The 27,551-nt window shown below is 38.8% G+C and overlaps 1 protein-coding gene across 2 annotated transcripts; it reads left to right on the top strand.

Moving 5' to 3' along the window:
• Positions 1 to 51: 51 nt before the first annotated feature.
• On the top strand, positions 52 to 27,551 carry MTO1 (mitochondrial tRNA translation optimization 1). 2 transcript variants are annotated; one of them, XM_032409459.1, is made up of 12 exons: positions 52 to 359; positions 5,626 to 5,825; positions 5,910 to 6,027; positions 12,355 to 12,644; positions 14,732 to 14,844; positions 14,932 to 15,122; positions 15,353 to 15,483; positions 16,660 to 16,864; positions 16,946 to 17,117; positions 22,279 to 22,397; positions 26,047 to 26,207; positions 27,178 to 27,551. In XM_032409459.1, exons 1-12 carry the CDS (start codon positions 143 to 145, stop codon positions 27,337 to 27,339), a joined length of 2,079 nt encoding a protein of 692 aa, XP_032265350.1. In that variant the 5' UTR covers positions 52 to 142; the 3' UTR covers positions 27,340 to 27,551. The 2 variants fall into 2 exon arrangements, with proteins under 2 accessions (XP_032265350.1, XP_032265351.1); XM_032409460.1 differs by having other exon boundaries at positions 266 to 407.

Below are 27,551 nucleotides of genomic sequence, written 5' to 3'. Positions count from 1 at the left end.
CCCCAATCAGCGCTGACGCTGGACGTAAACTGCTGCGCTGTGACATCAGAACAAAGATGGCTGCGCCCTGAAGCCTTTCCTTCCTATCCTGTTTTTGCGCCTAGTTCGTGTCAGGTTCAGGGTCAGACTCTTTTCTACAGCTATGTTTTCTCTCCGAGGTTGTGGTCTCTGTGTCGCGGCTTCCCTCAGCAAAAAGCACCTTCCCTTGGCCCGGTTCCTCGGCGACAGCGCGGCGCCCGTGGCTGCGAACTTTGACGTGGTAGTCATTGGCGGAGGACATGCCGGGACCGAGGCAGCCGCCGCTGCTGCTCGCTGCGGCTCCCGGACTCTGCTACTCACCCACCGCGTGGACACGATCGGTGAGGAGTTCGGGTAGCGTGGAGCTTGGCGTAGGACGCAAGCTGCCAGTAAGCCCCTTCACCGCTTCCCGGTGGCCTGATGCGGGCAGCCTCTCCTCTCCCCAAGCTAGTGAGAATCCTAGTGTCTGTGGTTTTATCCTAATTTGAGTTTCACAGATCAGGTAGCCCTGGCCCAGAACCCTGGATTAGGCTGTTACGTGGACCATGTATTGTGCTGCTGCTGACAGAAGTAGTTGAGGGAGTTGGGGTCCGTGCCTTGGGAAAGGGGGAAACTAAGAAAAGAAGCTGATAGCTTCTTACTTCATTGTTGTCATTTACCCTTTACTAGCTTGTTGCTTTGGAAATGGAGTGAATTAACATTTATTAGGAATTACTTGTTAAACGACTGTTGTGTTTTTCTCGAGATTTTGTGAAGCCCTTTTGAAGAACGATGCTACTTTTTATTGCATTCTATATCTCTACTTGGTGTTTGTTCCCTAATTTTGTACTCAGGAACTGGCAGTGCTTTTTCCCACTTAATAGGCAATGGGTGGACGGCTATAATTTAAAGCAAGACCTCTCTCTAGCACCATAATAGATGCTAGCTAAAACATCATCTTGTAAATCATGCAAACCTATGTTTTTTTCCTCCTGCATTTAGCTCAGGAGTGAACAGTAGAAATATTAACTGTTTTGCAAAAATTGTGAATAAATCACATATTTGATACTGAAATACTTTTTAAGAATTACCATTCAGCTTGTAACTGTGGAGAAATATACACTGTTAACAGTGATTCTTTTGGGGGGGGGGATTTGATTTTTTTTTAAAAGGTTTTATTTATTTATTTGACAGAGACACAGCAAGAGAGAGAACACAAGCAAGGGGAGTGGGAGAGGGAGAAGCAGGCTTCTGGCCCTGGGATCATGACCTGAGCCCAAGGCAGACGCTTAATGACTGAGCCACCTAGGCGACCCTGGGGGTGATTTGATTACCCAAAAGATTACACTTTGTTTATTATACATTTCAGTGTTGTTTACATTAAAAAAAAAAAAGACTGGCTACTACTTTTCGATAATAACTTAAAAATTTAATGAAAAAAGTATTATTGAACTAAGGTCATTAAATGTAAGTAATGTAGTTCTGTGAGGGATAAAGGGATACTTACCAAAATCCATATTCATATTATTCTACCAACACAGTTCAATCCGTTTTCTTTTTAAATAAATGCATTTCAGAGGTAATAACTCTTATAGATGAGCTTAGTAAGTGACAATTTTGTTTTGAATCAAAATCTCATTTGTATGGTAATTTAATATAGTGGAGTATCTTAAATATTTCTACGTGGCCTCAGAAAGATAGCTTTGACTTAGAAGGTTCAGTGGACCTAAGAATGCAAAAGGCAAGAATTGTCCTGTTGTGATTTAGTCATTATCCTGTACCAATAATGAAATGAGAGGCGGAAAGTCTTTTATTTTCTACTAACCTGGAAAATAATGGTTTTTTGCCAACTATTTTTGCATTTCACAATGAAAGAGAAAAGCCTTGTGCACCTGTTTGTTCTGTGTCTTATTACCTATGCATTTCATGGAAATGTTCAACATTAAAGAGATTGTTTGACATTCTGAATTTCAATCCAGGCTTCAATGAGTTCTAGCTGTGTGACCTTGGACAAGGGACAATTTATTTAACCCTCAGTTTCTTTCTCTATGAAGTAGAAATAACAGTACCAACTTCAGTTTGCTGTAAAGTTTAAATCAGAAAATACATGCAAATAATCTGAAACAGTGCCTGACCCATTAAGTGGTTCAGCTGTTAAACTATTTTTTTACCATAAGCTTTTCCACATAGCCAACTTAAATTTTTTAGTAGAGTGAAAAATGGACTGATTTATACATTTTTATTACCATTGCCAACCCCAAGTACCACACTTGGGATGTTAGTAGTCTCTACCTAAGAACACAGATGACAAATAGACTTTCCTGTTCCAACTCCACGTGATTGGGAATGAAGGATAGTTTCCTGGAGTTCTATGTAGAGAAAGATCTTGAGGGCTAAGCAAAAGAAAAGTGGCATGTTCAACTTTTATGCCTGTAAGGAGAGGGGCTCAACATTAATAAATATATTTGAGAAAAGGTTTTCAGCAGTTTAAAAAGACAAGGATTTCTTTGCATGTAACTTTCACAAGTGTAAATTTTACAAATAGGTATATAATGTACAGTAATTCAATAAAGGGCCTGCTTCTCCTACCTGCTGCTCTCCCGCTTGTGCTTGCTCACGCTCTCTCTCTCTGATAAATAAATAAGTAAGTAAGTAAGTAAAACAACATGGAGTAATGGGAACAGTGGTGAGTTGGAAAGTATATCCTCATCCAGTGTTTTGTTTGTTTTTAATAAAAGCTTCATGTATACCAAGCAAAACATCACCAGCAAATCACTGAGTTATGAGCTCTGATCTAAAAGTATCTGAGGGGTGCCTGGGTGGCTCAGTCGTTGAGCATCTGCCTTTGGCTCAGATCATGGCCCCAGGGTCTGGGATCGAGCTCTGCATCGGGTTCCCTGCTCCGCAGGAAGCCTGCTTCTCCCTTTCCCACTCCCCCTGCTTGTGTTCCCTCTCTCGCTGTGTCTCTCTGTCAAATAAATAAAATCTAAAAAATAAATAAATAAAAGTATCTGAAATGTATCCTGTCTAAAGATTGGAAGAGGATTACTTAAGAGTGATACAGAGTAATAGAAAAAAAATCATACTTGGTGATATTTCACATTTCTAATTGCTGTTTTGATTATTCATTAATAATTCAGATATTTCAAGTGTGATTACGTTATTGTGGGTTTTTTTTTTCTCTAAACAAAAAAGGTCTTTGTCTGAAACATTTATAGTTGATACAATGTCTGGAAGAGAAGGAAGTGTGTAGAGCTATAAAAGATGTAAGATTGGACCTGAATCGATACCTGGGAATTCATTATACTATTCTTTCTTACTCTTTAATAAAATAGCTTAACATTGGGTCACCTGGGTAGCTCTGTCAGTTAAGCATCTGACTCTTGGTTCAGCTCAGGTAATGATCTCATGGGTTGTGGGATAGACCCCACATGGGACTCTGCACTCCAGGGAGTCTACTTGAAGATTCTCTCCCTCTGCCCCTCCCCCAACTCATGCTTCCTCTCTCTGTCTCTCAAATAAATAAATCTTTAGGGACACCTGGGTGGCTTAGTCGGTTAAGCGTCTGCTTTCGACTCAGGTCATGATCCCAGGGTCCTGGGATCGAGTCCCACATTGGGCTCTCTACTCAGCAGGGAGCCTGCTTCTCCCTCTGCCTGCCATTCCCCCTGCTTGTACTCTCTCTCTCTGACAAATAAATAAAATCTTAAAAAATATATAAATCTTTAAGAAAGAAATAGCTTCACGTTTGTATGTGAAATATGTTGAATTAGAAACTCAGGAATGCAAGTTGGATGCTTTCATATAAATTCAATGATAGGATATTCACTGTGTTTATCGATTTTATGCAATGTATGGAGCACTTTTCTAAGATATTCATGTAGGGATACTTATGTCAATAGTAATATTTTACATGTGAGAAAGTCATATAAAAGTTTTTAAATGTTGCTGCTAATGGAAAATTATTTATGATTAAAATTTTTTAAAGCCAATTCAAAGAAATGATGTGATTTTTGAAGAAGTGGAAAGCAGAAGCAGAGAGTATTTCACACTGAGAAATGTTTTACACTGGGAAATAAAACAATTATTAGTAAATGTTATTTATTGCTTATTCTGTGCCAGACACTGTGCTAATTGCTTTGTGTACATTCTCCCATTTGCAAGTAACAAATCCTTATTATTCGATTAATTTAAACAAAAAGGAGAATTTATTTTTTTTAAACTTATTTATTTATTTGAGAGAGAGAGAAAGAAAGTGAGTGGGGGGAGGGACAGAGGGAGAGAGACTCTCAAGCAGACTCCCTGCTGAGCACAGAGCCTGATATGGGGCTCAATCTCAACGACCCTGAGATCATGACTTGAGCCAAATCAAGAGTCAGACCCTTAACCAATTGAGCCCACCCAGCTGCCCCAAGAATTTATTTTTTAATAAGAAATTTGCAGGTAGGTCAGTTTTAGGGTTGGTTAATTCAGCAGCCCACAATGTCTAAGGACTCATTCCTTGAATATCTCCATTACGCCATTCTTGAATTGTCTTCAAGCTAGCTATCCTTACGATTACAAAATGGCTATAATAGTTCCAGGTGTCACATCCAGATATGACAACTTCAACCTAAGAAGGGTTTTTTTTCCCTCCTTGTATCTCTTTGAAGAGGAAAAACAACCCATTTTTAGAGACCCCCTCCCCAACAGATCACCCCTCGTGACTTATTTCCCATCCCTAACCCAGACAGTGGCAAGTAGAAACAGGATTACCATGATTACTTAGATCAATAAAGATTTATTCCTACTGAGTTCAAGTCACACTCCCAGAACACAAAGCCTCCTAGGCGAGTGTTTGCCTAAATAAAATTGTGATTCTGTATCAAAGGAAGGGGGGAAATAATCTGCAGCTGTCATTCTTGTTTTTACAGTAGGGAAACTGAGGTAGAGAAAATTAGATAACTTGACAAAATGACAGAGCTTGTAAGTGGTAGATCTAGGAATTGAGCCAGGTTCTTCTCACTCATTCCTGACCCATGCTTCTAATCACAGCACGATTCAGCCTCCTTATGGAGACTATAAAAACTTGCAGAGGGCTTGGTGGTGGCTGTGGTGGACCTACAGCTGTTGACATAGCTTTCCTATCCCTCCACCTCCCATAAAAACCTTTGAGATAACCACATGAGTTTAGACCTCCAAATAAGACTAGGGGAGTTTAAAGAGAAGGTATAAAATATGGTTTCTACTCTCAGGAAGCTTATAATTTAATTATTTTTATGAAATAAGCAAAAAGAAAACAGCAGATGACATTTATGGAAGACAATTGATGATAACAGTGAATCAGAGCCAAGGGACTTCTTAAAAGTATGCTTGATTTGGGGAACGTTTTAAAGGAAAAGGCAACCTAATGAACCAGTAAAAATATGTGTCAAGGAAAAGATTCAAAAGAAACTACAGTCAATGTTTTGTCTCCCAAGATGCCCTGAATGACTCTTACATCCCATTGGGATTTTCTAATTTTCTCTCCGGCGATTGCTTCAATTGTATTACATGAGATGATTCTAATCACTTGTACAGACATTTCCCTATTAAACACGCGCTACGTACGGGGTGTTCATATATTTATTTTATGTCTGTTCTCCTTAGGTCAGATGTCCTGTAATCCTTCCTTTGGTGGCATTGGCAAGGGACATTTAATGAGGGAAGTTGATGCCTTGGATGGCCTGTGTTCTCGAATCTGTGACCAATCTGGTGTACATTACAAAGTATTAAACCGGCGTAAGGGACCGGCTGTTTGGGGTCTGAGAGCTCAAATTGATAGGAAACTTTATAAGCAGAACATGCAGGTAAGGATGGGGCAGGAAAACAGGAGAGACTGTAGTGATTATTTATTTAACTGTTAGGTTTCAACCTGTGTTCTCTTTTGACAGAAAGAAATCCTAAATACACCGCTGCTTACTGTTCAGGAGGGAGCTGTAGAAGACCTTATTCTTACAGAACCAGAGCCTGAGCACACTGGGAAATGCCGTGTCAGTGGTGTGGTTTTAGGTGTGTACTGGTTATAGATGATAATAACAGTATCAGACTCCATGTGAAAAATTAATTTTAGAGCAGAATGGAGATGTTTTGCTTATTCTAGGAAATTGTTGTGTTTTCTCTTCATGGAAAAGGAAGACTGCATAAAAAATTATTTTCCTCCTTTCATCTGGATCTTCATGAAGCTCAGTCAAATTCTGGGCTCCTTTATACCATCTTAGTGTAGTACTTTATAACCTACATAAATGTGTTTTTCTCCTGGTCCTTCTGTTGTAATTTTTATTTTTCCTAGTCCTGACTTTAAGTTTTTAAATTTATATTATACAATGTTATATATATATTTTTTATTTAAAGGAGTTATGGATTAATTTTTTTAGAGAGGGGGAGGGGCACCGGGAGAGGAAGAAAGAATCTTAAGCAGGCTCCATGCCCAGTGCAGAGCCCAACGTGGGGCTTGATCTCACGACCCTGAGATCATGACCTGGGCCGGAATCAAGAGTCAGACGCTTAACCAACTGAGCCACCCAAGCGCCCCATGAATTAATTTTTTAATCAAAATAATACATGCACGTAACTTTTGCAAAAATCAAATGGAATTTAAAAGTTCATATGAAAAACAGTTATCTCTTTATAGACTTAACCACTTCAGTTTCACTTTTGATATGTACTTACATATTTCTAAGTAATATGCTTATATTTGTACTCCCTAAATTATCAGTATTAGACATTATTAATTTTTTATAGTAGCTCTCTTTAATCCCCTACTTTCATTCTCTCTATCCTTCTTTTTTTTTTTAAGATTTTATTTATTCATTTGAGAGAGAGACAGAGCATAAGCAAGGGAAAAGGCAGAAGGAGAGAGAGAAGCAGACTTCCCGCTGAGCTGGGAGCCCGACATGAGGCTTGATCCCAGGACCTAGAGATCGTGACCTGAGCCACAGGCAGACTCCCAACCATCCGAGCCACCCAGGCACCCTTCTCTCTATCCTTTTAATGTAATTATGCTATCAATTTTGACTGATGGTATTTATATTATTATGATTATATTGTTATATATTATGATTAAATATTGTTCACTACAGATCCAAGTAGTGTGCTATGTTTGTTTCCTTTCATAGACCTCTTTTCTTTGCCTTTGGTTAATATTTGCTTTATTTTTAATTTGCTTATTTTACTTATGGACTTGTTCAGCTTTTTCATTAGGGAAAAAAAACTGTCGGGGCGCCTGGGTGGCTCAGTCGTTAGGCATCTGCCTTCGGCTCAGGTCATGATCCCAGGGTCCTGGGATCAAGCCCAGCATGGGGCTCCCTGGTCGGCGGGAAGCCTGCTTCTCCCTCTCCCACTTTCCCTGCTTGTGTTCCCTCTCTCGCTATGTCTCTCTCTGTCAGATAAATAAATAAAATCTTAAAAAAAAAAAAAAAAGGAAAACTGCCATTTTCTCAATAGTCAAGTAATCTGTCAATTCTGCTTTTTCTTTGATACCTCCTTCCCAGAGACATCAACTTCCTCAATCCCCCCCCCCGCCCCCCGCAGGCAATCTGCTATAATCAGGACAATTGCTCTCTAGGACCTCTGCACAAATGTTATTTTGAGCCTTCCTTTTACTACTATGCTGTGTTATATCATCCCATGTTTCTTGAGACTTCAGTCTTGTTCTTTCTTATTGCCTCATTTTGCTGGAGTATATTTTCCAGTAGCTTCCTAAGAAAAGAGGCAAGGAAGGCGGTTTTTTTGTGTTTAAGCATATCTCAAAATGTCTCCCCTTACTTGACTCTTAATTTGTCTGAGAATAAAATTTTAGTTAAAATTTTTTTTCTGAGAATTTTGACGGTCTTGTTCCATTATCTTTTAGCTTCCAGTTTTGCTATTAAAAAGCTCAGTGTATATTTGGGTCACCTGGCTAGCTCAGTCAGAGCATGCGATTCTTGATCTTGGGGTTGTGAGTTTGAGCCCTATATTGGGTATAGAGATTGCTTAAAAATAAAATCTTTAGGGGCACCTGGGTGGCTCAGATGGTTTAAGTGTCTGCCTTCTGCTTGGGTCATGATCCCGGGGTCCTGGGATCGAGCCCTGCCTTGAGCTCCCTGCTCGGCAGGGAGCCTGCTTCTCCCTCTCCTTCTGCTGCTTCCTCTGCTTGGGCTCTCTTGCTCTCTCTTTCGAATAAATAAATAAAAACTAAAAAATAAATAAAATCTTTAAACAAAAAAATTTAAAAAAATAAATAAGATAAAATTTTTTAAAAAAAACAGATGAACATATGTGGTGGGGGAAGGAGAGAGGGAAACAAACCGCAAGAGACTCTTAACCATACAGTACAAACTGAGGGTTGGATGGAGGGAGGTGGGTGGGGGATAGGCTAGATGGGTGATGACTATTAAAGAGGACACTTGTGATGAGCACTGGGTGTTATATGCAAGTGATGAATCACTGAATTCTACTCCTGAAACCAATATTGCATTGTATGTTAACTAACTAAAATTTACATAAAAATTTTTTTACATCAGTATGGACTAGAAAAAATAAAATAAAATCTTTAAAAAAGAAAAAAAGCTTGGGGTGCCTGGGTGGTTCAGCTGGTTAAGTGTCTGACTCTTGATCTCAGTTCAGGCCTTGATCTCAGGGTTGTGAGTTCAAAGCCCCACATTGGGCTCTATGCTGGGTGTGGAGCCTAATAAAAAACAAACAAAAACCAACAATAAAAAAAAGCTCAATGCATATTTACATTTTTTTGTATATGAAAGGTTTTTTCCTTTCTAAAAGCGGGGATCTTGTGTTTGTCTTTGGTGTTCTGAAATTTGAAAGTAGTGTCCCTTAGTCTGCTCTTTGTTCATTCATTATGGTGGGATACTAAGTGTTCCCTTTTAATCTGGTAATCTGTCCTTGATCTGCATATTTTCTTCTAGTATTTCTCCATGCTTTCTTTCTGTAACTCCTGTCCCTTTCTGGATTGGTCTTCTGGGCTTCTTCTATTTTTATTTTTTTGTCATTTTGACATACTTTCTTAGAAGACTTCCTTAAATTTACTGTCCGAATCCTTGTAATGAATTTTTCTAAATTTGACCGTATTTTCATTTATAGAGTGTCCTTTTTTCTGATTGTTTCTTAGCATCTTGTTTTGTTTCTGAACTTAATATCTTCTTTAATCCACATAAGGATTTTAATTATCGATTTTTGAAGTTTCCTTTGATCTATGTGGTGTTTTCTCCAGATTCTTTATTCTGTTTATTTGGCTGCTTATTTTCATGTACATGGCCTTCCTCAAGTGTCTGGGGAACCTCAGCTGTCAGGTTTTTATTTTTATTTCTTTTTATTGTTATTTATTTTTTAAAAGATTTATTTATTTATTTTAGAGAGAAAAAGAGAGCAGAAGCAAGAGAGGGAAAGGGAGAGAGACTCTCAAGCAGACTCAACACTGAACACAGAGTCTGACGTGGGGCTTGATCTCGGGACCCTTAGATCACATCCTGAGCTGAAACCAAGAGTCAGATGCTTAACCGACTGTACCACCCAGGAGCCCCTAGGCTCTCAGATTTTTAAATGAGACAGTAAAACACTGGAAGATTTGCATGTGCACAGTTAAATTTTATTTCTTGCCCTACTCTATAATCTGGTGATTAGGGGTTGGACTGGCCTTTTTGTTGGTGAGCTACCAAACATCAATGACTGATTTAGTAAAAGAATCAGTCTTCTGCCAAGGGGGCTAATATGGCTGCCTGCTGGCATTCTGGGAACAAAATGGTAAGAGGACTGTGATAGAAAATCTCATCATTTAAAATACAGTTCTTGACTTAATTCCCCTGTTTTGAAAGTAATTTATATTATAGATTTATTAATTTTTTTGAATGGGGAATACATATACATGGTAAACTATTTATTTATTTATTTTTAAGATTTTATTTATTTGACACAGAGAGAGACAGAGAGTGCGTGAGAGAGGGAACACAAGCAGGGGGAGTGGGAGAGGGAGAAGCAGGCTTCCCGCTGAGCAGGGAGCCCGATGCGGGGCTGGATCCCAGGACCCTGGGATCATGACCTGAGCCGAAGGCAGACACTTAACGACTGAGCCAGCCAGGTGCCCCACATGGTAAACAGTTTAAAGGGGACAAAAGAATGTGTAGTGAAAAGTGGTCTCTTTCTCATCTTGTCCCCCAGCCAATCAGTTTTCTTCCTCAGGAACATTTCTAGTTTCTTGTGTAGTCTCTCCATCTGTATATATACGTATTTTCATGCATATGGATATATTTGTATTTTATCACATAGCAATAGCATATTATCCACACTGTTCTGTACTGTTGTTTTTTTTTAACCACTTAATCTGTGTCTTTGCTTTTGGGAGCTATTTCTTAAGTTTTGTTTTGTTTTAAAGATTTTATTTATTTTTTTGACAGAGGGAGAGACATCAAGAGAGGGAACACAAGCAGGGGGAGCGGGAGAGGGAGAAGCAGGCTTCCTGCCGAGCAGGGAGCCTGATGTGGGACTCGATCCCAGGACCCTGGGATCATGACCTGAGCCGAAGGCAGACGCTTAACTGACTGAGCCACCCAGGCGCCCTTAAGTTTGTGTTTTTGTTCTGGTGATTACTTTAGTAACTGATTTTATATAATGTGCTTTATCTTCTCTTTCTTCTGTCAGTGTTTACTGGCTTTCCTCTCTGAATAGTTACTGAATTAGTTTTATTTTCATTTCCTTTTCTCTCCCCTTCCTCCTTTTCTCTCCAGATTTAATGATTATATTGTTTTTCTTAGTGCAGCCCTTTATACCTTTGATTTGTTTATACTTCTGTTACTTAATTTAATAACTTTAAATGCTATTTTTTGGGGCACCTGGGTGGCTCAGTTGGTTAAGTGACTGCCTTTGGCTTGGGTCGTGATCCCAGGGTCCTGGGATCGAGCCCCACATCGGGCTCCCTGCTCAGTGGGGAGCCTGCTTCTCCTGCCTGCTGTTCCCCTTGCTTGTGTTCTCTTTCTCTCTCTCTCTCTGTCAAATAAATAAAAAATTTTAAATTACTTTTTGACCTTGTTTATATTTTATAGGCACAACAATACAGTTTTTTATTGTGGCAAAATGTACATAACTTAAAATTTGCCATTTTGGGGGCGCCTGGGTGGCTCAGTCGTTAGGCGTCTGCCTTTGGCTCGGGTCATGATCCCAGGGTCCTGGGATCGAGTTCCACATCAGGCTCCCTGCTCCGCGGGAAGCCTGCTTCTCCCTCTCCACTCCCCCTGCTTCTGTTCCCTGTCTCACTGTGTCTCTCTCTGTCAAATAAATAAAATGTTTAAAAAAAATTTTTTGCCATTTTTTGCCATTTTTAAGTGTACAATTCAGTACCATTAGGTACATTCACAATGTTGTGCAACTGTTACCACCACCCATTTCCAGAACTACTTGATCATCCTAAACTGAAACTCTACCCACTAAACAGTAACTCCCCATTACCCAAAGATTAAGCCTAACATTTTCCTGTAAGATAGGTCTGTCTACACACAAAACCTTTATATAGAGACTTAACTATTTATCTCGTTTTCAGCCCCAACCTTTGTTCCTACATTCCTCAGTTCTCATTCTCAGTTCTCCAGTTTGCAGGCTTTGAGGGCAAATTATTTCATTCTCATTGGTACGTTCTCCTCATATTCTTGAGTTACATCCTTCTCCCCTCTGCTGGATTAGTTATTGCTCTTCCATCTGCTTTCTGTCTTCTGAAAATATTTTGAGAGTCCTCATCTTTTGACAAGTTCTCTCCCATTACTTGTCCTTTTGGGTTTATACCTTTTTTTGCCCCTTTATTTCATCTTCTTGGAGTTTTAGGAGGGAGAAGAAATCATGTGAGGGGGGTGCCTGGGTGGCTCAGTCGTTAAGCGTCTGCCTTCAGCTCAGGTCATGATACCAGAGTGCTGGGATCGAGCCCCACATCGGGCTTCCTGCTCAGTGGGAAGCCTGCTTCTCCCTCTCCCACTCCCCCTGCTGGTGTTCCTTCTCTTGCTGTGTGTCTCTCTCTGTCAAATAAATAAATAAAATCTTTAAAAAAGAAAAGAGATCATGTGAGGTAGTCTGTCATATTTAACCAGGAGTCTAAAATTAATTTTAAAAATTAACTGAGACTACCTTTTCAGTACTGACATGATTTTAGGAACATGTGAATTAGTTTTTATATGTTACTGTGTTCTCTCTCCCAGCAGTCTTGGATTCTTGGTATTAATAACATACAGTCTTCTAACTTATTTAAAATTCTTTCTCAAGTTTCTAAAGACAGATTTTCTCTGTAGTTCTAATGTAAAATGGTCACATTTCAATTAGATCCATGGTAACAGGTCACAATTTTTACTCTTTCTTATCCTTTAGCGGATGGAAGCACAGTACATGCAGAGAGTGTGGTTCTGACTACTGGGACGTTCCTGAGAGGCGTGATTGTAATTGGACTGGAGACGCATCCGGCAGGGCGTTTAGGGGATCAGCCTTCCATTGGGTTGGCTCAGACTCTGGAGAAGTTGGGGTTTGTGGTGGGAAGATTGAAGACTGGGACTCCACCCCGAATTGCCAAAGAGTCGGTTAATTTCAGCATTCTAAACAAGCAGACACCAGATAATCCATCCATACCATTCAGTTTTATCAATGAGACAGTGTGGATTAAGGTAAGATAATTTATGAAAACTTAACTTTACAGTTGATGGTGGCTATTCACAGCAGCATATAGCCTAACTCTCCCTCCATCCCTCTCTTCCTCTCTTCCTTCCTTCCTTCCTTCCCTCCCTCTTCCTTCTTTCTCTTTTCTGCCCTTCCTCCCTTCATTCCTTCACAATTCACCTTACATTCCTACTACTTAGGGTGCAAAAAAGTGATGTTTAACAGGATTAGCTAATTTGGCTAATTGGGTGTTTCCCCATAAGTTCTTAAGTTTCGTTACTTCAGTAATCTTGCCAATTTAAACTTTTTTGAAACAATTGCAGACATACATAAATACTGCAAGACCATTAAAACAAACTCTTGTAAACCATTGAAATTCACCCACTGTTAATATTTTACTATATTTATCTCTCTATATAGAAATATAGAGATATATGTATATATTTAATCTATAAAACAGTAATATAGACATTTATCCTTATTCTTTTCTTTTTCCAGAACATTTGAGAGTAAGTTGTAGAGACCATGACCCTTTACTTTTAAATATTTGAGTATGGATTTCAACTAAGCACAGAGACGTGCTCTTATATTACCTCATTGCAGTAATGAAATTCGGGGAATTTAACATTGATACAGTGCTGTTATCTAATATATAGTTCATAGTCAGATTTTGCTGATTGTTCCAATATTGTTCTTTATAGCAACCTTTTTTTTTTTTTCCAATCCAGGAAAAAAATATAGTATTTAATTGTCATTTCTCTTTGATATGGAACAGTTCCTCAGTCTTTCATGATACTGGTATTTTTGTTTTTTTGTTTTTTTAAGATTTTATTTCTATTTATTTGAGAGAAAGAGAGGGAAAGAGCACCAGCAGAGGGAGAGGGAGAAGCAGGCTTCCCGCCGAGCAGGGAGCCCAATGTGGGGCTCTATCCCAGGACCCTGGGATCATGACCTGAGCCAAAGGCAGACTTTTAACCATCTGAGCCACCCAGGCGCCCCGATACTGGTATTTTTGAAGAGTACAGTCTACTTTTGCCTACCTTTGGAATTATACAAAAAAAAAAGGTATATTGTGTGTTTAGAATTGAGGACTAATAATTGATGGTCCTAGTTCTTGGTGAGTGTTATCATGATAAGTGGCTCCAAATATTCTGTGATCTTGAGCAAGTCACTCTTGTATTTTTGTATTGGTAAAATGTAAATTGTGATGCTACTTTCTTAGTGTGTATATTTTTAAACTGTTTATTATAAAATTTCAAGTTTATGGAAAGTAGAAAAAAATAGCATAATGAATCTCTGTGTCCATCACCCAGCTTCAACAAGTAACATTTTCTGGCATTCTTGTTTCATCTTTTCTTAACACTTTCTTCTTGTGAAGTTTTTCTTTTTTTTTAAGATTTTATTTATTTGTCAGAGAGAGAGAGCGCGCACAAGCAGGGGGAGTGGCAGGCAGAGGGAGAAGCAGGTGCTTCACTGAGCTGGGAGCCCAATATGGGACTCGATCCCAGGATCCTGGGATCATGACCTGAGCTGAAGGCAGACACTTACCGACTGAGCCACCCAGGCATCCCGACTTCTTGTGAAATCTTAAAGCCACAGTCCCAAATATCACATCATTTCACTTATAAATACTTTGGTATATGTCTTTAACAGATGAGAACTTTGTAAAAAACCAACCACAATACCATTATCACACCCAGAAAATAAGGACCAAATAAGGGCCACACATTGAGTTGGATGATATGCCTTATAACAACAGTTCCCCTCCTTTTTGACATTTATATGTGGAAGAAACTGAGTCATCTGTTCTCTAGAATTTCTAGGATTTCCCACATTCTAGATTTCTCCCTTCTGGTGCCTTAAATATTTTCTTCCATTTTCTATGTTTTTTGTAAACTGGTAGATCTACAGTCTTGTTTAAATTAGGTTCATCTTCTGGGTTGTTTTTGGCAAGAATACTTCATTAGTAGTACTCAGCATTATGCATAGGTTTAATGTCTATAAAAGTAAGTGCATATCATGTGTGTAATTTATTTGAGTAAAAGACAGACTAGTAAAGAAGCAAAGATTGTTATAAGTAGTTCCTATATTTTAGCCAGAAGATCAGCTGCCATGTTACTTGACTCACACCAACCCTAGAGTGGATGAGATTGTCCTTGAGAACCTTCACCTTAATAGTCACATTAAGGAAACTACAAGAGGACCCAGGTAAGGACAAAACATCGCTTTAAGGAATGCTGTCAACCCTCTTTTGTTTGCTTCATTAAATTTTTAAATTTAATTGTCCTGTTCCAGATACTGTCCATCCATTGAATCAAAGGTTTTGCGTTTTCCAAACCGTCTACATCAGGTTTGGCTGGAACCTGAAGGAATGGATTCTGACCTCATCTACCCCCAAGGGTTATCTGTGACACTACCAGCTGAATTACAAGAGAAAATGATCACATGCATCAAAGGCTTGGAGAAAGCTAAAATGATTCAGCCAGGTAAAGAGAATCACAGCTGCCTTTCCATATGAGCTCAGCATTGCTTTAGCAGTGAGGAGGTCTTAGCTACAGTTAGAGTTGCCTAGAGCCTCAGAAGACAAAGCCCAACATCTGTGCATTTAAAATATTCTTTGTTTTTCAAGAGCATTTAATGATAATATTTGCATCTCTAGTTTGAGACAAATCCAGCTCAGTTTTTACTTATTTTGTATCATTTATTCTTCGGTCAGGCTATGGTGTTCAGTATGATTACTTAGACCCCCGTCAGATCGCTCCTTCTCTTGAGACTCATTTGGTGCAACGGCTGTTCTTTGCTGGCCAGATAAATGGCACTACTGGTTATGAGGAAGCTGCAGCTCAAGTAAGTGGTTGTTCAAATGTTACTATAAACAGAAAAGGGCAGGAAAAGAACTGGTGTTCCTCCTTTTAATTTCTGTTGTGATAACTATATAGGTCTTAGATACAACTCATAAACTGTAATGGAAGACTTATTTCTATTTCAGGGTATACAAGGATGGCTACTATATACAAGAGAATTTAAAAAACACCTGTGGGTTATGTTTTGTTTTGTTTTTGTTTTTAATGTTTTTATTTGCATGTAGTTGGCCCACAATGTTACATTAGTTTCAAGTGTACAGCTGAGTGATTTGACAAGTTTATACATTCTGCTGTGTTCACCACAAATGTAGCTACTGTCCGTCTGTCCCGTTGCAGCCCTACTACAGTATCATTGACTGTATTCCTTATGCTGTGCTAAACACTTGTGGTTTTAATTCTCTTTTCTGAGCTCCTAGGTCTGATATCATATTTGATTAGATTTACTGTATTTAGAAATTTTTTAAAAGATTTTTTTTTTTTTATTTGCCAGAGAAAAAGAGCACAAGCAGGGGTGAGAGGCAAGTAGAGGGAGAAGCAGGTTCCTTGCCAAGCAAGGAGCCAGACATGGGACTCAGTCCCAGGACCCTGGGATCATAACCTGAGCCAAAGGCAGACGCTCAACCAGCTAAGCCACCTAGGCATCCCTATTTTGAAAAATTTTTTTTAAGATTTTATTTTTAAGTAATCTCTACACCCAAAGTGGGGCTCACACTTAATAACCCCGAGATCAAGAGTTGCATTCTCTACTGACTGAGCTAGCCAGGCACCCCTGAATTGTTTTGAAAAAGAAAATTTAGTTCTTTCAACATAACTTTATTGCAAATTATCATATTCCTTTTAAGTGAGAAGTTGTGTTATTTTTACTTGTAAGTGGGAAAAGGCTAGAAGAGTTTTATGGGTGGATTTTAAAAAACATATTAGCCCACCTAAAGCTTATCAGGAATGTTAAATATTTTTGAAAACAATGAAACACAGCATTCTAAAGCAGCACATTACCTGTCTTGTTTTTGAATATGTATCACATTTTCTCTGTCTATTCTCTCTCTTCTGGGCAGTGCCTGCTTTCTTAATACCCGACGCTGTTTTTTCCAGGTAGTGTTCTAAGGTAGCTCTTTTTTCAGTTCATAATGGCCTTTTAAACATTTCAGTCCTCTCGTAGGGTGTGATAGCTGGAATCAATGCAAGTCTTCGGGTCAAACGGAAGCCTCCTTTTGTCGTCAGCCGAACAGAAGGCTACATAGGAGTCTTGATTGATGACCTCACCACACTGGGCACCAACGAACCCTACCGCATGTTTACAAGCCGAGCAGAGTTCCGTCTGTCACTGCGCCCTGATAATGCCGACAGCAGGCTCACGTTCCGAGGTAACTCTTCACTGGTTTACTTCACCAGGTTTACTCTTCCTTAAAACCTCTCTTACTATATTCTTTCCCTCCCTCTTCTAGGGTATAAGGAAGTTGGCTGTGTGTCCCAACAACGATATGAAAGAGCTTCTTGGATGAAGTCTTCTTTGGAAGAAGGCATTTCTGTGCTAAAATCCATTGAGTTTTCAAGTTCTAAATGGAAAAAATTAATTCCAGAGGCTTCTATAAGTATTGGTAAAAGTCTGCCTCTCAGGTATGCACTTTTAGTATAGACTTTTCTCACTCTTCACAGAAAAGTGAGATTGTTTCAGAGAGACATTACTTGTGGGTTCCCTTTTTAATTTCTTTTTTATTTTTTGGATTCCGTATTTTAAATGAATTTAGCTTACTTTTGGCTTCTTTTCAAAATCCTTTAAATGTAACTCAACTCTTTATTCAGGATTAAAAATATATATGATTCTAAATTATTATTATTTTTTTATATAATATTTCTGAGGCTCCCATTGAGTTCTTCTGGCTTTCCTAAGATTTAGAGGGTACAAACCAAGAAATACTGTTAATCCGCCTTCTTTTATAAGTATGGAGTAATTGGAAACCTCCTTTTTTTTAACTTATTTATTTATTTTGGAAAAAAAGAGAGAGAGGGTGTGTGTGCATGTGAGGGTGGGGAGGGGCAAAGGGAGAGAATCTCAAGCAGACTCTGCACTGAGTGTGGAGCCCGACTCAGGGCTCAGTTTCACGATCCTGAGATCATGACCTGAGCCTAAACGAAGAGTAGGACACCCAATCGACTGAGCCACCAAGGCACCCCAAAAACCGCTTTGATTAAACAGAGTATTTTAAATTCTGTGGACTTACTGGCAGAGTTCCTTGCTACATGTTAGGGGTTTTTTTGTCCTTGCTTTTATCATTCTGGTTAAATGGACTCTGAATCTAAAGGACATAAATATAGAGCTTTGCTTCATAGATACGTTCCTAAGGACCTTGCATAGTTCAAAATCTGCATATCTCACCACTCATTTTTCCCATTTAAAAAAATGTAAGCTAATTCAGGTGGGGAGGTGCCCAGAAGGCATAAATCTTAAAATCATTGTAGCTTAGAAGCAAATATGGTGGCATTGATTTTGCAGCTGTGTCTCCAATATATTTTTCTTTTATATTTTTCCTTTTTTTTTTTTTAAAACCCTGTTTTCCTTGTGCGGGATTTTGTGGACTTAAAGGGTGTACCCGTTTTAATGCTGCTTTTTATTATCTCTAATCTTCCAATGCTCTCTCCTTGACTAACAGCCTGGCAAAATGAGTCCTTGTTTGACTTTAATCTCATCATGGTGTCTTATCATTTATAACTTCTATTCCCAAGTTTTCATTTTCACAGGAATTTCCCAAAGCACTGACACTACTGTTAGAGGATATTAAGCAGATTTTTTTAATTATAGTAACAGTAAGTGTTAAAGAATCTGCATAGAGGCGCCTGGGTGGCTCAGTCGTTAAGCGTCTGCCTTCAGCTCAGGTCATGATACCAGGGTCCTGGGATCGAGCCCTGCATCGGGCTCCCTGCTCTGCGGGAAGCCTGCTTCTCCCTCTCCCACACCCCCTGCTTGTGTTCCTGCTCTCACTGTGTCTGTCAAATAAATAAATAAAATCTTTAAAAAAAAAAAGAACCTGCATAGTAGTCACCCAGACCAGGAAATCTTATTCACAGGAGTGACAGCCTGATTGACAAATGAGGACGGTGGATATATTTACCAGCTAAGTGGCACTGGGAGATGGCAATAGTATATAGTTTATAATCTACTCAGTATTCCAGGTGTTTGTTTAAATTTAGGAAGGCTCGCATTATTTCAGACTCTGTGAAAGAATTTATATATTTCAAATTTATATAACTAGAATTTGCATTAAATGTAACTGATGTGTATGAGGTAACATTGCCAGTGGGGTAATTGATTGTTTTTAACAGTCTAAAAAGCTAATCGATGAATAAAAATATGAATGAAAAGGCTAGCAGTTTTACATTTTTATCAAACTAATCCCAAGAGTGATTTTATTAAGGTGATTAAAAAAATAATAATTTAGCCAAATGCTTTTTTAAAAAATTCAGGTATCTTTCCCTTCGGGAGAAACCAGGGTCCCAGTCACCATATTTTATTTCAGCAGAATAGTTACAGTCTAGCATTCAGACTCCCTAAATGAATTCACTTTATCAATGCCTAGATATGTAAAGCTAGAAAGATAAAAAATTGGTCAAAATACATTTATTGCATTTACTGTGTACATGTCAGGCTCTGTGCTAAGCACTCAGAAGTTGAACCAGACTTTGAACAGGCATTTTAACGGAAGAGATACATAAGTAACTGCATACACATTTCCTGTCAGGATTATAGGGAAGTACACTGATGTGTTAGATTTTCTCTTGTGTTCTGTTGAGGTGTGCTAACTTGTCCTCTCTGTGCCAGAGCTCTGAACTCTGAGATTTAGGCTTGATTCAAAGCAGGTCTTGAAGTTTGGACCTGAGAACAGTTCCAAGGCTTGTAAATAAATTATTTTTAAAAAAATGTTTAAGTTGGATGGTCAAGGTCTTCTCTTTGAGGTCGTCACCATCATGCTAGATTCCAAGATAATGCTTTTTTTGGTTAGTCATTAGGTGTGTTCCAGTATGTTCTGTAGTTTATTTCTTTTTAAGATTTTATTTATTTGAGAGAGAGAGAGAGAGTACACACGCATGAGCCAGGGGTGGGGCAGAGAAGTAGACCCCCTGTTGAGCAGGGAGCCCAACGTGAGACTCGATCCCAAGACCCTGGGATCATGACCTAAGCTGAAGGCAGACGCTTAACCTTAACTGAGCCACCCAGGCACCCTGTTCTGTAGTTTAAAGGACAACCCAGCCATTTCTCTCTTGGCGCTTAAGGAAGGTTTCATTATAGCTTGAGATGAGGCCTCTGTAATTAATTAGTTGACCTAATTTGTCTCTTGAATCACAGCAAAACTTCCCAGAATTTCTGGACATTCCTAGAGCAGGTGGTCTGAGGAAGAAATGAGTCAAGCATCCTCAAAGGGTGATAATGCATGACTGGTAATTAACAGTAAAGAAGGTTGGTTGGGAGGTCTGGGAAGACTTGGCAACCCTGGATGGACAGATCTGGCTTTCTGTTGACTTGATAATTAATTTAATTGATTTTGGGTGGACAGAATTTATCAAAAACATAATCTACTAGAGGGATAGATCAAAATTAGTAAATAGAAGTAAAACGAATTGAGGCAGTAAATATGGGGAAATCATACAGATCAGTGAGTCTTGTGAGAACCAAACAAAATGACAAGGAAACTGCAGGATATTTCCCAGTCTTGGGACCACAGGAATGAGGTGAGCCAAGGGCAGTACCATAGTTCAACTAAGTAGAACCAAGGTCTTGACAACAGTGGAACTCATTATGTACCACTTTTAGTTACCCTGGCAATAACCTTTTTTTTTCCCCCCGTTAATTTTTTTTTATTGTGTTATGTTAATCACCATATATTACATCATTAGTTTTTGATGTAGTGTTCCATGATTCATTGTTCATGTATAACACCCAGTGCTCCATTCAGTACGTGCCCTCTTTAATACCCATCACCAGGCTAACCCATCCCCCCACCCCTCCCCTCTAGAACCCTCAGTTTGTTTCTCAGAGTCCATCGTCTCTCATGGTTCATCTCCCCCACTGATTTCCCCCCCTTCATTTCACCCTTCCTACTATCTTTTTTTTTTTTTTTTAACACATAATGTATTATTTGTTTCAGAGGTACAGGTCTGTGATTCAACAGTCTTACACAATTCACAGTGCTCACCATAGCACATACCCTCCCCAGTGTCTATCACTCAGCCACCCCATCCCTCCTGCCCCCTACCACTCCAGCAACCCTCAGTTTGTTTCCTGAGATTAAGAATTCCTCATATCAGTGAGGTCATATAATACATGTCTTTCTCTGATTGACTTATTTCGCTCAGCATAATACCCTCCACTTCCATCCACGTCGTTGCAAATGGCAAGATTTCATTCCTTTTGATGGCTGCATAATATTCCATGGTATATATATACCACATCTTCTTTATCCATTCATCTGTCGATGGACATCTTGGCTCTTTCCATAGTTTGGCTATTGTGGACATTGCTGCTATAAACATCGGGGTGCACGTACCCCTGCTGATCACCACATTTGTATCTTTGGGGTAAATGCCCAATAGTGCAATTGCTGGGTCGTAGGGCAGCTCTATTTTCTCAACTTTTTGAGGAACCTCCATACTGTTTTCCAGAGTGGCTGCACCAGCTTGCGTTCCCACCAACAGTGTAGGAGGGTTCTCCTTTTAAATAAGTTATAACCAAAAAAGTCACATGTAAATGATGTCAGTAATAATTAACAGAGCAACAACTGGTGTGGTTCACTTCACCTTAGGGAATGATTAGGGGGTGGGGATGGCTGAGAACAAGAAGGAATCTGAGATCAGTACAAAAGGGATTAAACTGTCCAAAGGAGCACCAGAACTTCTGGAGATGAAACATACCTAAAGTTTCTCTCTCTAGTTGGATCTTAACAGGTGTCAATGAGTCAGTCAAGTTATTGCAAATCTCATCTGACCTACCTGTCAGCATTTATACTGAGGCATGTTCTTTTGGTGAGCCATGTAGGTTGCCTGGGAATTTTAGCAATTGTCTCTATTAGCTGCATGTATTGATTGCTCTCCTCTCCCCTTGCTTTGGCTCAGGAGGCCTTAGCCTAACCAGAGTAGTGGAAGTAGAACTGAGAATTAGCTCCTTGAAGTTCCCAATCAGTAAAAATTGAAATGGAGATTATACTAAATTAGAAAATAACTGACTGGAAGAATACATAGGAACCCTTGACCATCATTTTCATCAGTTTGTTTTGCAGAACCTTAAAACATACAGGGAGGGGCCTCTTGTTCTTATTTGGGGAGTTCTGCAAAAGCAAGAAAGAGATCTTCAGGTGGTTTTGAGCATGCAAGAGGATGACTCCTTCACAGGACATGGGGCTTAACATGATTTAGATGTAAATTCTTAAGGAATTCAAACCCTTGTTATCAGAGGATATTTTGTCCTTACAAGAAAGGGAGGACAAAAGGATTATAGTAATGCAACCTTTACCAACAACTTATTTCTCATAATAAAGGAGAGGAGTTGGGGAGAATTACAAACTAGTCTTATTGAGGTTCTCCTGTGTTGCAAATCTACTGCATTTGCTGACTGTGCTTGGAAAGAATTAGGAGTATATCTTTTGATATTAGTATTAATTCTGAGATTTGGCATTATTTCTAAGGAATCTTCTTCTTAATCTGGCTTATATGATACAGACCCCTATGTTTTGTTTTGGGTTTGTTTTTTTTTTACCCCTATGCTAATGAAACTTTTGTATATTTGCAGAGCTCTAGATGTTCTGAAGTACGAAGAAGTTGACATGAAGTTGTTAGCCAAGGCTATTCCAGAGCCCTTGAAGAAGTACATTAAATGTAGAGAGCTAGCTGAAAGACTGAAAATAGAAGGTAGAAAATAATTTTTTACTTACATGCCTATACATTCTCTTTTCCATTTGTGCAAATTATGAATGGATAGCAGATTCATTGAGAAAGAGCTCTATGTTAAGAGGAGCTATTATTACCATAGAACCAGCATAGTCTTAGGCTCTGTGCTATTCAGAGTGGGGTTCCCAGGCTAGCAGCATTGCAACACATGGGGGCTTGTTAGGATTACAGAATTTCACAGTCTTCCTCAGACCCACTGAATAAGCATCTTCATTTTAACAAGAACCCTAGGTAATTTGTGAGCACATTTCAAGTTTTGGGAAATGCTATAAGGTTTACCAAAAATAACCCCCCAAAACCAAAAAAACACAAAACTTTTTTTCCTTAAACTTTCTTTTACATTTTCCTCATCTAGTGTTCTAGCGATGAGAAAAATAATACTGTCTTTGGCTTTAACAATATACCGGCATAGGGGCACCTGGGTGGCTCAGTCGGTTGAGCATCTGACTCTTGTTTTCAGCTCAGGTCATGATCTCAGGGTGGTGAGATCGACCCGTGTCAGGCTCTGCACTCAGCGAGGAGTCTGCTTCAGATTCTTTCTCCCTCTTCCTCTCCCTCCAGCTCTCTCTCTCCTCTCAAATGAATAAAATCTTAACAACAACAACAACAACAACAACAATATACCGGAATACTCTACCATGAAAATACTTATTTTGTATCAGGCAAATCTGAGCCTGCCCCTGGTACATTGTAACATATATCGTGCTCTCATACTCTTGGTCAGTGTACTGACCATCAATGCTACAGATGACTTTGTAGTTGTACTCTATTTTTTTTAAGTTTTTCATTATGAAAAATTTCACACATAAAAAATAATATCAGCTTCTGCAGTTTGATAGATGTTTTTTTCCTGGAGTGGCAAATTATGTGGAGAAAAAGGCAGGGAACAGAAAGAGCTGGGGAGAAGGGTAGGAAAAGTTGGATAATGATGTTTTGTTCAAACGGAAAAGGACTTTAAATTCCTTAGAGACCAGCCAAGGTTGTAAGAATGCTGCATTCCTTCTAGCAATGGCATTTTCTTTCAGTTCCAGAGAGATCTATCACTTTGCTATCCTTTGGCTATACATACAGGGTGACCCAAGTGCTACCTATCACCCACCATGCAAGTTAACAGAAGTCTAGCACCAAAGGGAAACTCAACAAAACTCTAGAATCATTATTCCAAATGACCAAACACTATACTTATACTAATGTATAAGAAATAATGTTGACAGGGATGCCTGGGTGGTTCAGTCAGTTAAGTGTCTACCTTTGACTCAGGTCATGATCCTAGGGTCCTGGGATCGAGTCCCTCATTGGGCTCCTTGCTCAGCAGGGAGCCTGCTTCTCCCTCTGCCTGCTGCTCCCCCTGCTTGTGCTCTCTCTCTCTGACAAATAAATAAAATCTTAAAAAAAAAAAAAAAGAAAGAATGTTGACCTTTTATTTCAACATCATAATTTCTCTATTGAGTAAAAATTACTTATTGAACATTCAGGCTGTTATCAGTGATTCTCAAATCAGTACATGGACTCCCCCCACCAGATAGCAAGTTTCTTTCTTTTTTTTTTTTTTTTAAGATTTTATTTATTTGACAGAGACATAGCGAGAGAGGGAACACAAGCAGGGCGGGGTGGGAGAGGGAGAAGCAGGCTGTCCGCTGAGCAGGGAGCCCGATGCGGGGCTCAATCCCAGGACCCTGGGATCATGTACCTGAGCCAAAGGCAGATGCTTAATGACTGAGCCACCCAGGCACCCCAAATAGCAAGTTTCTTGATGGCAGAAATCAACTTCGCATTCTTCTTTGTATTCTCTCTCAGGTTTTGTTATATATATATTTGGAAGTTTAAATAAATATACCTTTAAATATATATTATCTCTCATTTATATTCCATGATCCTCTATGGGGTCTATTTATGAGTCATACAATTATATTATAGTTTTTTGTGCTAATTTGTCATATTATAATTTGTATTAAGCCCTTTACATGCAGTATTTTGTTTGGTATTTAGAATTGTTCTGTGAAGGATAGGTATTAACATTATTGTCTTAATTTTACATTAAGTGGTAACTTGCCCAAGATCACACAATTGGTGAGTGGCAGAGCTGGAATTTGAACCTAGCTTGTCTAACTGTGAGGCCTGTGCACTTCACAACTTTTTGTTGCCATAAAGACCATCAGAAGTCATCTGAGTCAGCCCTTACAATTTCTAGAGATGGGGCACCTGGATGGCTCAGTCAAGTGTCCATCTCTTGGTTTCAGCTCAGGTCTCGATCTCAGGGTTGTGAGTTCAAGCCCCACATTGGGCTCCACGCTGGGTGTGGAGCCTACTCACAAAAAACAACAACAACAACAAAAAGGTAAAAAGAAGCTAAGGCCCAGAATGATAATGACCTGCCCATAGTCAGAGGATAATTCATTGGTAGAGCCAGGCTTCGAGCTGAGATTTTCTGCTAGTCAAGTAACAGAAGCAAATGTTACCAAAACCTTTAGGGAAGACTGGCTTTCTTGAACAGAATACAGTAACCACCTCAATTTAGATTTTAAAACAGGTTTTAAGTTTATTTTTCTAAGAACAGAATGCTATACAAAATAATTGCTAAATTATCCTAACTTCACTTCTGAATAAAACCTTAAATTATGTATTACATCTAAAAATCTCTACTTTTGAAAATTATAGCTTTAGGGGCGCCTGGGTGGCTCAGTCGTTAGGCGTCTGCCTTCGGCTCAGGTCATGATCCCAGGGTCCTGGGATTGAGCCCTGCATCAGGCTCCCTGCTTGGCAGGAAGCCTGCTTTGACCTCTCCCACTCCCCCTGCTTGTGTTCCCTCTCTCGCTCTCTCTCTGTCAAATAAATAAATAAAATCTTTTTAAAAATTTTTAAAAAATAAATGAATAAAAATTATAGCTTTATATGGACATAATTCTGAAAACCATTTTCTTAAAGAAACAGCTGATCTTTAGGCCCTAACGTTCCAAACCACAGCCTTTTGAGGGTTTGCACTGAGAGGGAAAATTTGCACTGAGAGGAAAAGCAGTATCTTAATTTTCCAGATTTTTTAAATTTCTGAGTATCTCTACATCCAACGTGGAGCTTGAACTCACAACCCTGAGATCAAGAATCACGTGCTGTACTGACTGATCCAGGAAGGAGCCCCTTAATTTTCCAGATTTTTTTTCTTAAAGATTTTATTTACTTGACAGAGAGGGAGAGTGGGAGAGCATAAGCACTGGGGAGCGGCAGGGGAGAGGAAGAAGCAGGCTCCCCACCGAGCAGGGACCCTGACTTGGAGCTCGATCCCAGGACCCTGGGATCATGACCTGAGCCAAAGGCAGACACTTAGCCAACTGAACCACCCAGGTGCCCCAATTTTCCAGATTTTTGAAATGAAAAGGACATGCAGTAAACTATCAAACAGAATGCTATATTGGTATGCAAGATACTCCCTCTCTCATTTAGCCTCAACTTCCTCATCTACAAAAGGGAACACTTAACCCCATTTATCTCCTGGTGTTAGGAAAAGTGTTGAATGACATAATATATACAAAAGTTTTTTGTAAATTGTAAAAAGCTATAAAAACACAAGTAAATATACTCTGAGTGTCATAACATAATTAATTCTGTTCACCAGCCATTTATGAATCAGTGCTGTTCCATCAGCAACAACAAATAAACGAAGTTCAGCAAGATGAAGCGCTCCAACTGCCAAAAGACCTGGATTATTTAACCCTCAGAGATGTGTCTTTGTCTTACGAAGTTCGAGAGAAGCTACATTTCAGTCGCCCAGAAACGGTAAGAAACCAGGCAGTGGAGCAGGTTATAAAGAGCTGGTGCTTTAATTTTTTAAACCTGGATTTACAGCGGTCACATAATTAATGTTTTAGTTCATCATAAAAAATCTAACCTCTTATTTTCATAATTATATCTCTTTGTATGACAGATGTTGGTTTGTTTTTCAGAGACAAAAAAACTTAGTCTAAATAAATAACTAGAAGAATTGAGTTGATTAAAATTATTCTCTAGTCCCAACTATGTGCTAAACCACAGTGCAAACTAGTATAATGCATGACATAAAAGAAAGCACATTAGGTTAATACATGTGAGTGGTTTTCAAATCACCGCTTGGTTCCCTCCCTAGGAGTTCCATAGTGTTGGCTTAGAAGCTACTAGGAGGAAGAAGGGAGCAAAAAAAAAAAGGTCCCTCACCCCATGCTTCTGTCTAAGTGTGTGTGTATGTGTGTCTGTAAATGTCTGTAAACAAATTAAAAATTTTATTATATGGCATATAGTATTGGACTTCTAATAACAAATATTTAAAGACTAATAGGCTATATTTATCCCTTCTGAGATGCCCATTTAACATTTCTGCAACTGAGTTGTATCTTAAAAATGGATGGTGTATCATAGTAATGGACAGTGGCTTTTTTTAGTGGTGATTCATATAATAAAAGGCATTTAACAAAAATATAACCTGTAAAATTTTTTGAAAAAAATTATTTTTAAAGGGAAGAGTGATTCCGTCAATATAACATGACCTTTGACAAGTCGCTTTAACTTCTTTGAGCCTCATTTTCCCTAATTTGTAAAATGAAGGTATTAATAATAATCACATTCCCTTTATCTACTTTATAGTTATTTTGAAGATACATTAAGATAAGTTCTGAAAATATTTTATAAACTATAATATACAGATTATTAGGAGCAAAATAGATTTGATTTGATTTGATATAGCTCACTTATGTTTTATGGTTTTAATTCTTAGATTGGGGCTGCTAGTCGTATACCTGGAGTGACACCTGCTGCCATCATCAATCTGCTTCGATTTGTGAAGACCACTCAGCAAAGACAGATGGCTATGAATGAATTGCCCAAAGCTGATCAGTCCTTATGTGATACAGAAAGCCTTGAAGAGAGCCAGTTATAGCTTTATATTCATAGAAGACTTTTAAGTAGTACAAGAGTATAGATAGGATATAAGAAGTATTTATATTTAGCACCTATTAAAATAATAAAATAAACTTACTAGGTTATTATGGATTTGTCACTAATTTATGAAGAGGGCAGAGATTATAACTGTGCTTTTTTTTTTTTTAAGATTTTATTTATTTGATAGAGAGAGACATAGCGAGAGAGAAC

Source organism: Phoca vitulina, unplaced genomic scaffold (assembly GCF_004348235.1).
Source record: "Phoca vitulina isolate PV1807 unplaced genomic scaffold, GSC_HSeal_1.0 scaffold11, whole genome shotgun sequence".
Classification (NCBI taxonomy): domain Eukaryota; kingdom Metazoa; phylum Chordata; class Mammalia; order Carnivora; family Phocidae; genus Phoca; species Phoca vitulina.
The sequence above is the reverse complement of the archived record's forward strand: the minus strand, read 5'-3'. Positions and strand labels throughout refer to the sequence as shown.

Coding starts and splice junctions, on each gene's coding strand:
- MTO1 (XM_032409459.1), top strand. CDS start 143: ATGTTTTCTCTCCGAGGTTGTGGTCTCTGTGTCGCGGCTTCCCTCAGC. Junction 15,123..15,352: donor AGCTAAAATGATTCAGCCAG/GTAAAGAGAATC, acceptor TTCTTCGGTCAG/GCTATGGTGTTCAGTATGAT. Junction 26,208..27,177: donor ATTTCAGTCGCCCAGAAACG/GTAAGAAACCAG, acceptor TTTAATTCTTAG/ATTGGGGCTGCTAGTCGTAT.